This window comes from Pseudopipra pipra, chromosome 19 (genome assembly GCF_036250125.1).
Source record: "Pseudopipra pipra isolate bDixPip1 chromosome 19, bDixPip1.hap1, whole genome shotgun sequence".
In the NCBI taxonomy this organism is placed as follows: domain Eukaryota; kingdom Metazoa; phylum Chordata; class Aves; order Passeriformes; family Pipridae; genus Pseudopipra; species Pseudopipra pipra.
The window spans coordinates 12,464,338-12,474,435 of NC_087567.1; the positions used below are offsets into that span (position 1 = coordinate 12,464,338).

The 10,098-nt window shown below is 65.2% G+C and overlaps 2 protein-coding genes across 6 annotated transcripts; one reads left to right on the forward strand and one right to left on the reverse strand.

Moving 5' to 3' along the window:
• Positions 1-258: 258 nt before the first annotated feature.
• On the reverse strand, positions 259-2,459 carry SYNGR2 (synaptogyrin 2). The gene is made up of 4 exons (XM_064676300.1): positions 2,299-2,459; positions 1,868-2,105; positions 1,494-1,633; positions 259-1,392 (listed from the first exon to the last, which is right to left on the reverse strand). The coding sequence occupies exons 1-4, from the start codon at positions 2,404-2,406 to the stop codon at positions 1,195-1,197; spliced, it is 684 nt and encodes a 227-aa protein (XP_064532370.1). The 5' UTR covers positions 2,407-2,459; the 3' UTR covers positions 259-1,194.
• On the forward strand, positions 2,448-9,611 carry TMC6 (transmembrane channel like 6). Of its 5 annotated transcripts, none has more exons than XM_064676261.1 (21): positions 2,448-2,639; positions 3,355-3,445; positions 3,524-3,642; positions 3,942-4,073; positions 4,188-4,346; positions 4,457-4,562; positions 4,661-4,757; positions 4,845-5,099; positions 5,377-5,567; positions 5,649-5,787; positions 5,939-6,094; positions 6,263-6,438; positions 6,587-6,668; positions 6,991-7,088; positions 7,242-7,331; positions 7,478-7,553; positions 7,806-7,939; positions 8,287-8,463; positions 8,648-8,726; positions 8,861-8,939; positions 9,083-9,611. In XM_064676261.1, exons 2-20 carry the CDS (start codon positions 3,390-3,392, stop codon positions 8,930-8,932), a joined length of 2,394 nt encoding a protein of 797 aa, XP_064532331.1. In that variant the 5' UTR covers positions 2,448-2,639; positions 3,355-3,389; the 3' UTR covers positions 8,933-8,939; positions 9,083-9,611. The 5 variants fall into 5 exon arrangements, with proteins under 5 accessions (XP_064532331.1, XP_064532332.1, XP_064532333.1 ...); XM_064676262.1 differs by having other exon boundaries at positions 9,255-9,611; XM_064676263.1 differs by having other exon boundaries at positions 9,295-9,611.
• Positions 9,612-10,098: the final 487 nt, after the last annotated feature.

Sequence of the window (10,098 nt, forward strand, 5' to 3'; positions counted from 1 at the left end):
GTGAGGCAGCCTGGGCTGGTCACTGGAGTGGTCACAGGGCAGGAGGGCCACTCGCAGGGCTGGCACTGGAGCTCTGCTCGGATGGAGGAGCAGGAGGAGGGTTGCCTAAAAATAGCCACCAGCGTGAGTGTGCTGTTTGCAACGCAGCAGTTGGCAGGGGCTGTGCCGCCACTGCCTCGCCTGGCACCCCCCAGCCCTCAGGGGGAGAGGGCAGTAGCCCCTTCTCCTTCTCCAGAGACAAAAGGCACATGGTGGCTTGGTGAAAAAGTTTATTCAAACCTTACAGTGACAACTACTTGAACACCAGCCCCAGCAGCAACAGCCCGCACCAGGCCACCAGGAACAGCTTCACCATAGCACAGCAGCGAACACAACCTGAGACAGCGGCCCTGCGGCACCCAGGGCAGCCGGAGTGCAGGTGGGAGCCGTGGGCAGGGCATGGCAGCACAGCCTCGTGTTGGCAGAGGCAGCGCTCATGGGGGAGGCAAGCAAGGGACAGAAAGCGCTCCAGGACCTTCCTCAGCTGGAGCAGCCCTGGCCCTCCTGAGGGATCCCAGCGCTCACCGCTCCCACGGATCCCAAACCGCGGGAGCACTGGCAGCTCTAGTGCAGGCTGGGAGAAGGCACAGTGCGGCATCAGAGGAAGACAAGGGGGGCTTTGGCAACAGCTCACCCAGCAGCAGCCGAGCGGGGAAGGCACGGAAAGCTGGCACAGGCGGGAGCCGGGCCCGGCTGTGTTACGGCAGCAAGAGACGGCACTTGGGAGGATGCAGCCAGCAGGGCTGAAAGGCACTGGGGCCAGGACAGGCCAGGGCAGCAGTCACAGGGGCAGAGCCAGGGCAGGGTCAGGGGGGTGTGAACCACACACTCCACCAAGGCACCACAGCGAGGGCAGAGGCTCAGCTGTGCCAGGGCTGCCCGCACACCCACCCTCCTGCAGCCGCAGGGCTCACCCAGCAGCTGCAAATCACCACCGTGCGCCGAATCACCCACCACACACGGGGCTCTCGACCCCTCATCAGGGAGCTTGGCTCCAGCATCAGGACCAGGCCCCTCCTGCGCCCCATGCCAAGGCCCGGTCACCTTCACACAAAGCAGCCGTCACCCTCCCACCCCTCCAAGTCGCAGGCCCCTCCCTCCCACCCCACAGAAGGAATTGCACTGGTACAGCCACCCGCAGGCACCAGCCGGGGCTCAGTACACCGGGGGGGGCTGGTACCCCTCCGGGGCCTCTGCCGTGTGGGTGAAGGGCGGCTGCTGGTAGCTCTCATGGCTGATGTTGGGGTAGCTGGAGTAGGGAGTCGAAACCTCTGGGGTGGGGTCGACATAGCTTTGAGCAAAGTCCTCCACCCCCATTTTGTACCTCTTGTAAGCGAAGGTCAACAGGAGGCCCTGCAGAGAGGAGGGGGCGGCAGCGTTAGGGCTGTCCTGCACTGTGCAGTATAGGGGGTCCCTCCACGCTCCCCCCAAGCAGGGCAGGGTGGTTCACTCACCCAGGAGAAGATGGAGAAGAAACTGAAGGTGATGGCAGCGCGGGCAGAGTCTGCCACGATGTACACCTGCTCAGTCCATGTCCAGGACCACTGGTTGGTCAAGAAGCAGAACCCGATGAACCACAGGAAGGTCCAGAGACCTGTGGGGGCAAGTAGCATGAAGACCCTGCTCCACCGTGCGGGCCGGTGCAGGCACCCGGCCGGGGGCAGTCACTCCTCAGGACGCCCAGCAGCAGCAGCAGCAGCTCGTGGCCGACGGGCAGCGTGCCAGGCGGGAGCGACTCCCTTTGCCAGGCACCGGCAGCCACGTCACGGGACAAGGCGGCCATTGTGCCAGCGGCGGGAGGCACAGCCCTGCCCCGCGCCCACGGTACCTGAGAAGCCGAGGTCGGCCAGGACCAAGTACTTGCGGTCGGTGGCGTTGCTGATCTGGGGGAAGTAGACGTCCACCATGAAGAAGAAGATGCAGGCGAGGAAGGCGAGGACGCCGATGCCGATGCCGTAGCGACAGGCGTCCTCATTGTGGTTGAAGACACAGAAGAGATGGGAGTCCTCGGGCGTGCTGATGTAGCCATCCCCGACCAGGCAGGCGAACACGATCAGGGCGAAGATCTGTGAGGCGGAGCCGGTGTCCAGTGGGCGGCACCGAGACGGGGAGGCCCTTCGGGGGCTGCCCGTGCCCGACGGGCCGGGGACACCGGCCAGGGCGGAGGGGAGGCGGGCCCGGACGGGCTCCAGGGGAGGGCCCGGCCCGCCCGCGGCCCGTCCCGACGGGGCTCTCCCGCCCCGTCCCGTCCCGACTCACCGCACTGACGATCCGCGCCAGCACCTGCGGCTGCTGTACGAAACGGACCAGGTCGAAGGCGCCGCCAGCCTTCGCCGCCCCGTAGGCGCCGCTGCCGCCGCCCTCCATCGCGTTCCGCCGCCGCTCCTGCGCGGCACCGCCCCGGGAGGGCCGGGCCGGGCGGTCCCGTGGCGCTGGGGCGGGGCGGGCTCGGGCCGGCGGGGCCGGGGCTCCCCCGCCCGGACACAGAGGGCCGCGCTCGTCCCGCGCTGTACCCGGTGCCCCGCTCCGTCCCTGCCTCCGCCCCGGTGTAACGGGGACGGGCAGCACCGCCCCCACGGCCCGGCCGGCGGCGGGTCCCGGTGAGCGCGGCCGAGGGGAAACAGGGGCTTTGGGGGGCTCCCGCCGCCCCCGCCCGGTACCGGGAGACGGCAGGAACGGCGGGGCGGGCAGGGCTCGGTGCTCCCCGCCCTCCCCGCAGATCCGCACCCACACCGGCCCACGGCCCCGGCCGAGGCGGCGGGAGCCCCGAGGGGCGTCCCGTCGGTTCCCGGTATCGGGGCGGGCGGGAGCTGCCGCGGAGCTCCGGAGCCGCCGTCTGCCCCGAGCAGCCTTAGCCCGCTCCGAGGCAGAGGGGGTTGCGGAGCCCGAGGGTTGGTGGAGGAGGGGAGGAAGGAGACGACGCTGGGCACCGGCGGGAGCGGGCGGGGGGACACGGCGGCGGGGCACGGGGGAGTCTGTGCTCCCATGTGTCCGCCTGGGGCCGGTTCGGACCCCTCCCGAGCCGTGCGCTGGGGCAGGTGCTTGGAGGCTCCGTCCCTGCCCCTGAGGGTCCCGGGACGGCGGGCGAGCTCCTCCCGCGCGGGACCGGCACCGCCCTATCCGCCCGTTCTTCCTTCCTGCCGCTGCCGGGTTGGCCCCGGGGTTAGTCCCGGGGTTAGGCCCGCAGACCGCGTGCTCCCGCCTGCCCCGGGTCCCGCACGCAGTGGCTGCGGTTCCATCCTCGTCCAGCGGGCCGGCAGCGCGCGGGGGAACCGGGGGCCGGGGCCACTGACGCCCGTCCGCTCGCCGCGGCAGGGCCCGTGTCGGAGGGACCTGCTCGGCCCCGCAGGATGTCCCAGCCGCCCTCCATCACCCTCCACGTCCCCGAGGGCACCGAGAGCGATGGGTGAGTGTTACCCTCCCGCTGCCCCGCTGTGCCCCAGCTCTTGCACCCCAGCGGCATGAGGTCTCTGTGTCTCTGCAGCCAGGAGCCGAGCCCGGACAGCGAGAGAGCCCTGCACACCTCCTTCCACCAGCTTATCCTGGAGCAGAGCAGCTTGATCGAGGCAGGTCTGGAGCTGGAGATGAAGGAGAGGGACAGAGGTAAAAGCACTGCAGCCAGGGGAGGCCGAGGGCAATGTGTGTGCCCAGGGCCATCCACCCACCCTGACCCTGCTTGGGCTGGCTGGGGTACACGTCATGGCTGTGGCCAAAGCCTTGAAGGAGCCTGCTGATGCCTTGGCTGGTGCAGGGCAGAGCAGCTCTTGGGGACATAAAGAGTGTCCCTGGAGTAGGGGGTTACTCTGGGGGAAGCACACACCAGGACACACACCTAGCCCCCAGAGCAGTGGGAACACAGGGATGAGCCTTGGGCACTCTGCATCCTGCCTTCCCCCTCCTAGAGTCCCCAGCCTGCCTGGCTCCCCCAGATGCCTGTGCCGCGGCCTGGCCAGAGCCAGGGCAGGGTGAGCAGTGCCCTGGCTACTCCTCTGCCTCCCTGCAGATCCTGGCCAGCATGCCCAGCCGCACCATCGGTAGGTACCACCTGCCCTCCCGCCTTTCTCCAGGCCCCAGAGCCTCTCAGAGAGCTCTCCCGCCTGCCCTGCTCTCCCACGGCCACCCAAACCCTGCCCTGCTCTGGCCTGCAGGATGCAGCCTCGGGGCCATCATCTCCCAGTACTGCAACCGTACGGCCCGGCTGCGGCGCCGGAGCAGCCGCCCGCCCCTGCAGCAGCTGTGCCGTGCGGCGCGGCCCAGCCTGCGGCAGTACGACCTGGACACTGACCCCGACAGGGCCACGCTGGAAGGTGAGGGTGCCCTGGAGCGGGAGCAGGCAGTGCCAGGCACTGTCCCTGTTCTGAGTTTGGGAAGGGCATGATGTGGCTAGCTGTGTCCCACTGAGCCCCCTGTGCCCCAGACAAGTGGAGCCTGCTGGTGAAGGAGCTGCTGAGCCTCTCGCCCTACCAGCGCAGCCAGATGCTGCTCACTTTGCCCATCAGCCTGGCAGAGAAACGCACCCTCCGGTAGGACCCCTTGCACCAGCCCTGACCAGGCAGGGCTCCCACAACCAGAGCCATCCCGGGACCTGTGGTACCCTCTGACACTCCTCTCTGCTGGGCAGGCGGCAGGTGAACAGGCAGAGGGGCCTCCTGAGGCAGCGTGCCCAGCACTGGGCCCCCTCCTCGCCCTGTGGATGGTCCATCGTCTACATCGGCCTCGTAAGTCAGGGCGCGGTCTGCACAGCAACTTAGGGGCTCCAGTGCAGGCTCTGGCTCTGGTGCTCTCCCCAGGTTCTCTCTCCCCAGGGCTGCCGAGGTCTCTGGTACAGGCTCCTCTCCCTGCTCCGCACCGCGCAGCCCTGGCACTACACCTTGAAGCAAATCAGTGGCCGCTTTGGCTCCAGCGTCCTCTCCTACTTCCTCTTCCTCAAGACGCTCCTTATGTTCAACTTCTTCTCATTTCTCATCCTCCTGGCCTTCGTGGTGGCCCTGCAGGCTGTGTACCCCCCTACCTCGGCCAGCCCCCCCCCCTTCACCGGCCTGGAGCTCCTCACAGGAGCGGTAAGCACAGCCCACGCATCAGGGCCCAGGCACGCCCGGGACAGGGGCTGCTCCAGGCCTGGGGTGCAGCCCCACATCCCCACCACAGTGATGCCCCAGTCGCTGCCCTTGCACAGCTGGGCCCCAGGACTGCCAGTGCTGTGGGTGCAAAGGGGGTGCCTGGTGCTGCCCCAGCCTAGGACTCTGTCCCCGGGGCTGGCACAGAGGTGCCAGGCTGGGTGGGGAGCTGCAGGCACCACCAAGGTCACCATGGGCCACATCCTGTGCTTTCCCACAGGGCTACTTCACACACTCACTGCTGTACTATGGCTACTACAGCAACGTCACCCTCAATGACCCCTGCACCCCTGGCTCCAAGGGCAGCGCGTGCCCCCCCGCAGCCCCCCCGTTCCCGTACAACATGCCGCTGGCCTACCTGTTCAGCGTTGGGGTCTCCTTCCTCGTCACCTGCATCCTGCTGGTGTACTGGTGGGTCAGCAGCACCTATGGCACTGCCAGCCTTCCCCCTTCACCCAGCCCTGATCCCTGATGCCCTCTCCCTCACTGCAGCGTGTCCTGCTCTTTTCGGGAGAGCGTGGGAAGCTCCATGGGGGACCTGGCTGTCAAAGTCTTCTGCGCCTGGGACTTCAAGGTGATCCAGAGGCGCTCAGTGAAGCTGCAGTGTGAGAACTTCTGCACCCAGCTGAAGGTGAGGAGCTGGGTGATACAAACACCCCCAATCCCACTCTTGCATCAGCGCTTTGTCCATCATTCCTCTAGGTCCTGCCACAGTGCAGTGGGACAGACCCTTGCTCTGGACACGGAGCAGGTTTGGCAGCTCTGGCACTGCTCTCTTGCAGGAGCTGCTGGCAGAGCAGCGCTCCCGCTCCCACTCCCAGAGCCTCTGCCAGCGCCTGAGGCACTGCATCGTGGTACTCCTGGCCTGGACCCTGGCACTGGGCTCGGTGCTGGGCTGCACACTGGCTGTGCACCACTTGTCTAAGCACATGCATGTGGTGAGTGCCAGCCCTCGCCCTGGGGTTGGAGGGACGTGGCAGGGGTAGCGGGGAGGGAGGCAGGGGCAGCCCCGTTGCAGCTCTTCTCCTGGCCTGGATGTTTGCTGCCTTCCCTAAGGATGCCTGGCTGCCCAAGTCCGTGTGCTCACCACAGTACCTGCTCACCAGGTTCAGCAGGAGCAGCGAGCACAGGGCAGTGGCAGGTGGCAGCAGGAAGCCATCCTGCTGGTCCTGCCCCTCGTGGTATCCCTCCTCAATGCACTGATGCCCCACCTGTACAACTTGCTGGCGATGTGGGAGAAGCAGGACTCCCCTGTGACACAGGTCTACGTGGCCATCTGCAGGTGGGCTGGCTGGGGCTATGGTGGAGGGAGAGTCCTGCACCCCCACCTGTGGCATGGGGGATGCTTTGGGGCCAGGCACCCTGTCTATGGGGCTTGGCCCCTCCTTCCCCTGGGCTCAGGGGCTCCTGGCCCTGCTCCTGCTCTCCAGGAACCTCATTCTGAAGATGGTGGTCCTCAGCCTGCTGTGTTTCCAGTGGCTCAGCCGGAGTGTTGTCTGCTCAACAGAGGAGGTCAGCACTGCTGCCCTGGGGCCGTGAGGGGCCAGGCTCAGCATGGGGCCATGGAAGGAACTGGGGGTTTCTTCCTTATTAGATATTAGGAAGAAATTCTTCCCCGTGACAGTGGTGAGGCACTGTGCACAGGTTTGCCCAGAGCAGCTATGGCTGCCCCATCCCTGGAAGTGTTTAAAGCCAGGATGGACAGGTCTCGGAGCAACTTGGTCTAGTGGAAAGTGTCTCTGCCCATGGCAGGAGGGTGGAATAAGATGAGCTTTAGGGTTCCTCTAACCCAAAGCATTCTGTGATTGTATGCCACCCTTGCTTGTATCCCTAGTGCTGGGAGACATGTGTGGGGCAGGACCTTTATCGCTTTGTGGTGATGGATTTCATATTCACCTTGCTAGACACGCTCTTTGGGGAGCTGGTGTGGAGGTAACGTGCCCCAGGATGTGTCCCCCCCCCCGGTGTTGCATCCCTGCACAGCCCCAGCTCTCTGGTGTGCCCAGGCTCTGCCACATCGGAGTGGGAAGGTGGGTGCAAGGGTCCCCCTGGGCAGTGTGGAAGCAGAGCTCTGCTCCTCTCCAGGCTGATCCTGGAGAAGAGGCTGAGGCAGAGGCCCGAGTTTGACATTGCCCGAAATGTGCTGGAGCTGATCTACGGGCAGACCCTGACCTGGTGAGATGTCTCTGCCTGATGTGGCTCCTTCCTCTGCTGGCAAATACCTTGTGTTCCCCAAGAGCCCCGTGGGTGCCCCAGCTGTGCCCACCACTGGCTCCCTTGGGGCTCAGACCCAGGCGAGCTCGTCTTCCCCCCATTCCCAGGCTGGGCATTCTCTTTGCTCCACTCCTGCCGGCCGTGCAGATGCTGAAGCTGCTGCTGCTGTTCTATATCAAAAAGGTGTGATTCCCTCTGCCCCCTGCAGTTCCCCACTGGTGACACAGCAGTGACACTGTGCCCTGCCAGTGCCAGCCTCTGCTGCAGCAGCAGTGCTGCACAGAGCAGCCCCGTCCTGGTGGGACTGAGCAGAGGTTGCTGGGGAGAGGGTGTCCAAGCTCACTTGGCTTCCAGCGGGTAGGAGGGAGAGGACAGCAGGGTGGGGGCCACACTTCAGGAGCCGGCAGCCCACAGGACGCTGCTCCCTGTTCACAGACCAGCCTGATGCGGAACTGCCAGTCCCCCAGCAAGCCCTGGCAAGCGTCGCATATGAGCACCATTTTCATCACCCTGCTTTGCTTCCCCTTCTTCCTGGGTGCAACCATCTTCCTCTCCTACACCATCTGGTCGTGAGTACCCACCAGGCCATGGCTTGAGGCACAGGACCCCTGGCAGCCTGGAGATGGAGGGGCTTGGAGACACCATACCCCCCAACCCCAACATCCCCAGCCCCAGGCTGTGCAGTGCTGTCCCAGGCAGGGAGGTGCTACCCAGCCACTGATTGTGCCCACTTCCTCCAGCTGCTCACGGGTGTTCCTGGTGCAGGACACAAGGATGAAGATCCCTGGGGATGCTGGGGACAGTGAGGCTGGGTCCCAGGAGGGCTGGATGTCTGAGACAGGCAGTGCCCTGGGCTGGGGGCAGCGGTTGCTGGGCTGCCCATTGCTCTGACCACCCCGTCGGTCTGTCTGCTCAGGGTGCAGCCATCAGAGATGTGCGGACCCTTCCGGGGGCTAGAAACCATCTACAAATCAGGGAAGAGCTGGGTGCTAGTGCTGCAGAAGTCCAACCCCAACATCACTTGGTTTGCCTGGGTCCACCAGCACCTGGTGGAGAACACCTTCCTCCTGTTCTTCACGTCCGGGGCCCTCCTGTGAGTATGGACCAAAGCCCAAGGCTGAATCCTGGGCCTTGCTTTGAGGGTCCCACTGTCATGGCCCTAAGCAGGGCTGGGAGCCGGGGTGACAATCCAGAGCCCTGTACCCCATCCTGGTGCCAGGAGCACAGTGTTCCTCAGCTTCCTGCCCAGTTGCCACCATCCCCTCCTGTTGTTGCAGAGCTGTGATCTACTTCTACATCCAAGTGGTGAGAGGCCAGCAGAGGGTCATCTGCCTGCTCAGGGAGCAGATCGCCAAGGTGCGTGAGCGCTGTGCCCTGTCCCTGCCCGTCCTGGCTGCTCCAGGCCTGGTCCAGCCCCAGGACTGGCAGCACTGGCACTCAGTGCTCTGGCAGCACTGCCACTCAGCTGTCCCACGGCTCTGTTGTTGCAGGAGGGGGAAGATAAGATATTTCTCATGCAGAAGCTTCACTCCGTTTATGAGCAGCGAGAGAGACGTGCCTGAGGCCCAGGTAAGGCTGGCATGAAGGGCTGGATCTGTCCATCACAATACTGTGCTGGAAGCTGCAGGACCACAGGATGCTGGGGAAGATCCTCCCTGCTTGCTGTGGCCAAGGACCCATTGAGGCATGTCAATAGGAATGCCATGGCACAGGGATGCAGGTGCTCCTGCTTCCTGGAGCTGCTGGGATGCAGCATGTGCAGAACTAGGACTGCTGTCACACCCCAGGGCACAGCTCCAGGTGGGGCTGCCTCACCAGCACAGCCCTGCTCTGTGGGTGGTCACTGCTTGCAGAGAACAGCTCTCCAGCTCTTCTCCCTACCAGCACACTGGCCCCATGGAGAATGGCCCTGGGCTGTTTTCAGAATCCTTTGGAGACAGCAGAGCTTTCTGGATGGAGAAACCTGCAGCCCATTTCACGTTGTCCAGGGCCAGCAAGGATGGAACTGGGAGCTGCCAGGCACTGACAGGGCTGACCCAGCTCCAGCCCTGTGCCTGGCTCACCAGGAGAGCAGCTGTCTGATCCCAGTCCCACGAAAAAGGCCTCTGGGCCACCCCAGCAGCCCTACACACACTGCACCAGCTGGCAAGACGGACTCAGAAGAACCACTGTGGTGCTGGGCTGAGCAGGGACCCCGTGGGCTCAGGCTGACCTGGCCCATTAAAGTGCTGCTGCACAGGAGGGCTCTGGCTGGTGTCTGGACCTGTTGGGCTGGAAGCAGGCAGGTGGGGTTGGTGCGTCAGCGCTGGTTGTGGTGGTGACTCAGCAGCTGTGTCAGGGTGTGCTCAGACTCCTCGGCACCGCCTGCTTGCCCATCCGGCTGCCCAGGGCAGAGCACAGCTCAGCCCACACCACTGGAGCGAGGGCCACTGCCACCCTGTGAGCCATGAGCCACTGTGGGCAGTGTCTGCAGCCCCCGGCACCAAGACCTGCTCCCCTCCATGGCGCACTGCTGGCAACCCCAGGCCCTGGGACAGCAGCTGCCCCCGTGCCACAGCACTGACAGGCCCAGGGCAGGATGTGCCACTGTGTGTGCCAGGCACAGGCAGCCACCAGTACCCTGTGACTTGGCACTGGCGCCGCCGGGTGAGGCAGCTGGGCCAGGCCGGGCCATCAGCGCAGGCACAGGGCGGGTTATTGTCATGGACAGACACTGGTCATAGGTGTG

Coding starts and splice junctions, on each gene's coding strand:
- SYNGR2 (XM_064676300.1), bottom strand. CDS start 2,406: ATGGAGGGCGGCGGCAGCGGCGCCTACGGGGCGGCGAAGGCTGGCGGC. Junction 2,106..2,298: donor TGGCGCGGATCGTCAGTGCG/GTGAGTCGGGAC, acceptor TCCGCCTCACAG/ATCTTCGCCCTGATCGTGTT. Junction 1,393..1,493: donor TCTTCTCCATCTTCTCCTGG/GTGAGTGAACCA, acceptor TCCTCTCTGCAG/GGCCTCCTGTTGACCTTCGC.
- TMC6 (XM_064676261.1), top strand. CDS start 3,390: ATGTCCCAGCCGCCCTCCATCACCCTCCACGTCCCCGAGGGCACCGAG. Junction 5,788..5,938: donor ACTTCTGCACCCAGCTGAAG/GTGAGGAGCTGG, acceptor GCTCTCTTGCAG/GAGCTGCTGGCAGAGCAGCG. Junction 8,727..8,860: donor TCAGGGAGCAGATCGCCAAG/GTGCGTGAGCGC, acceptor CTGTTGTTGCAG/GAGGGGGAAGATAAGATATT.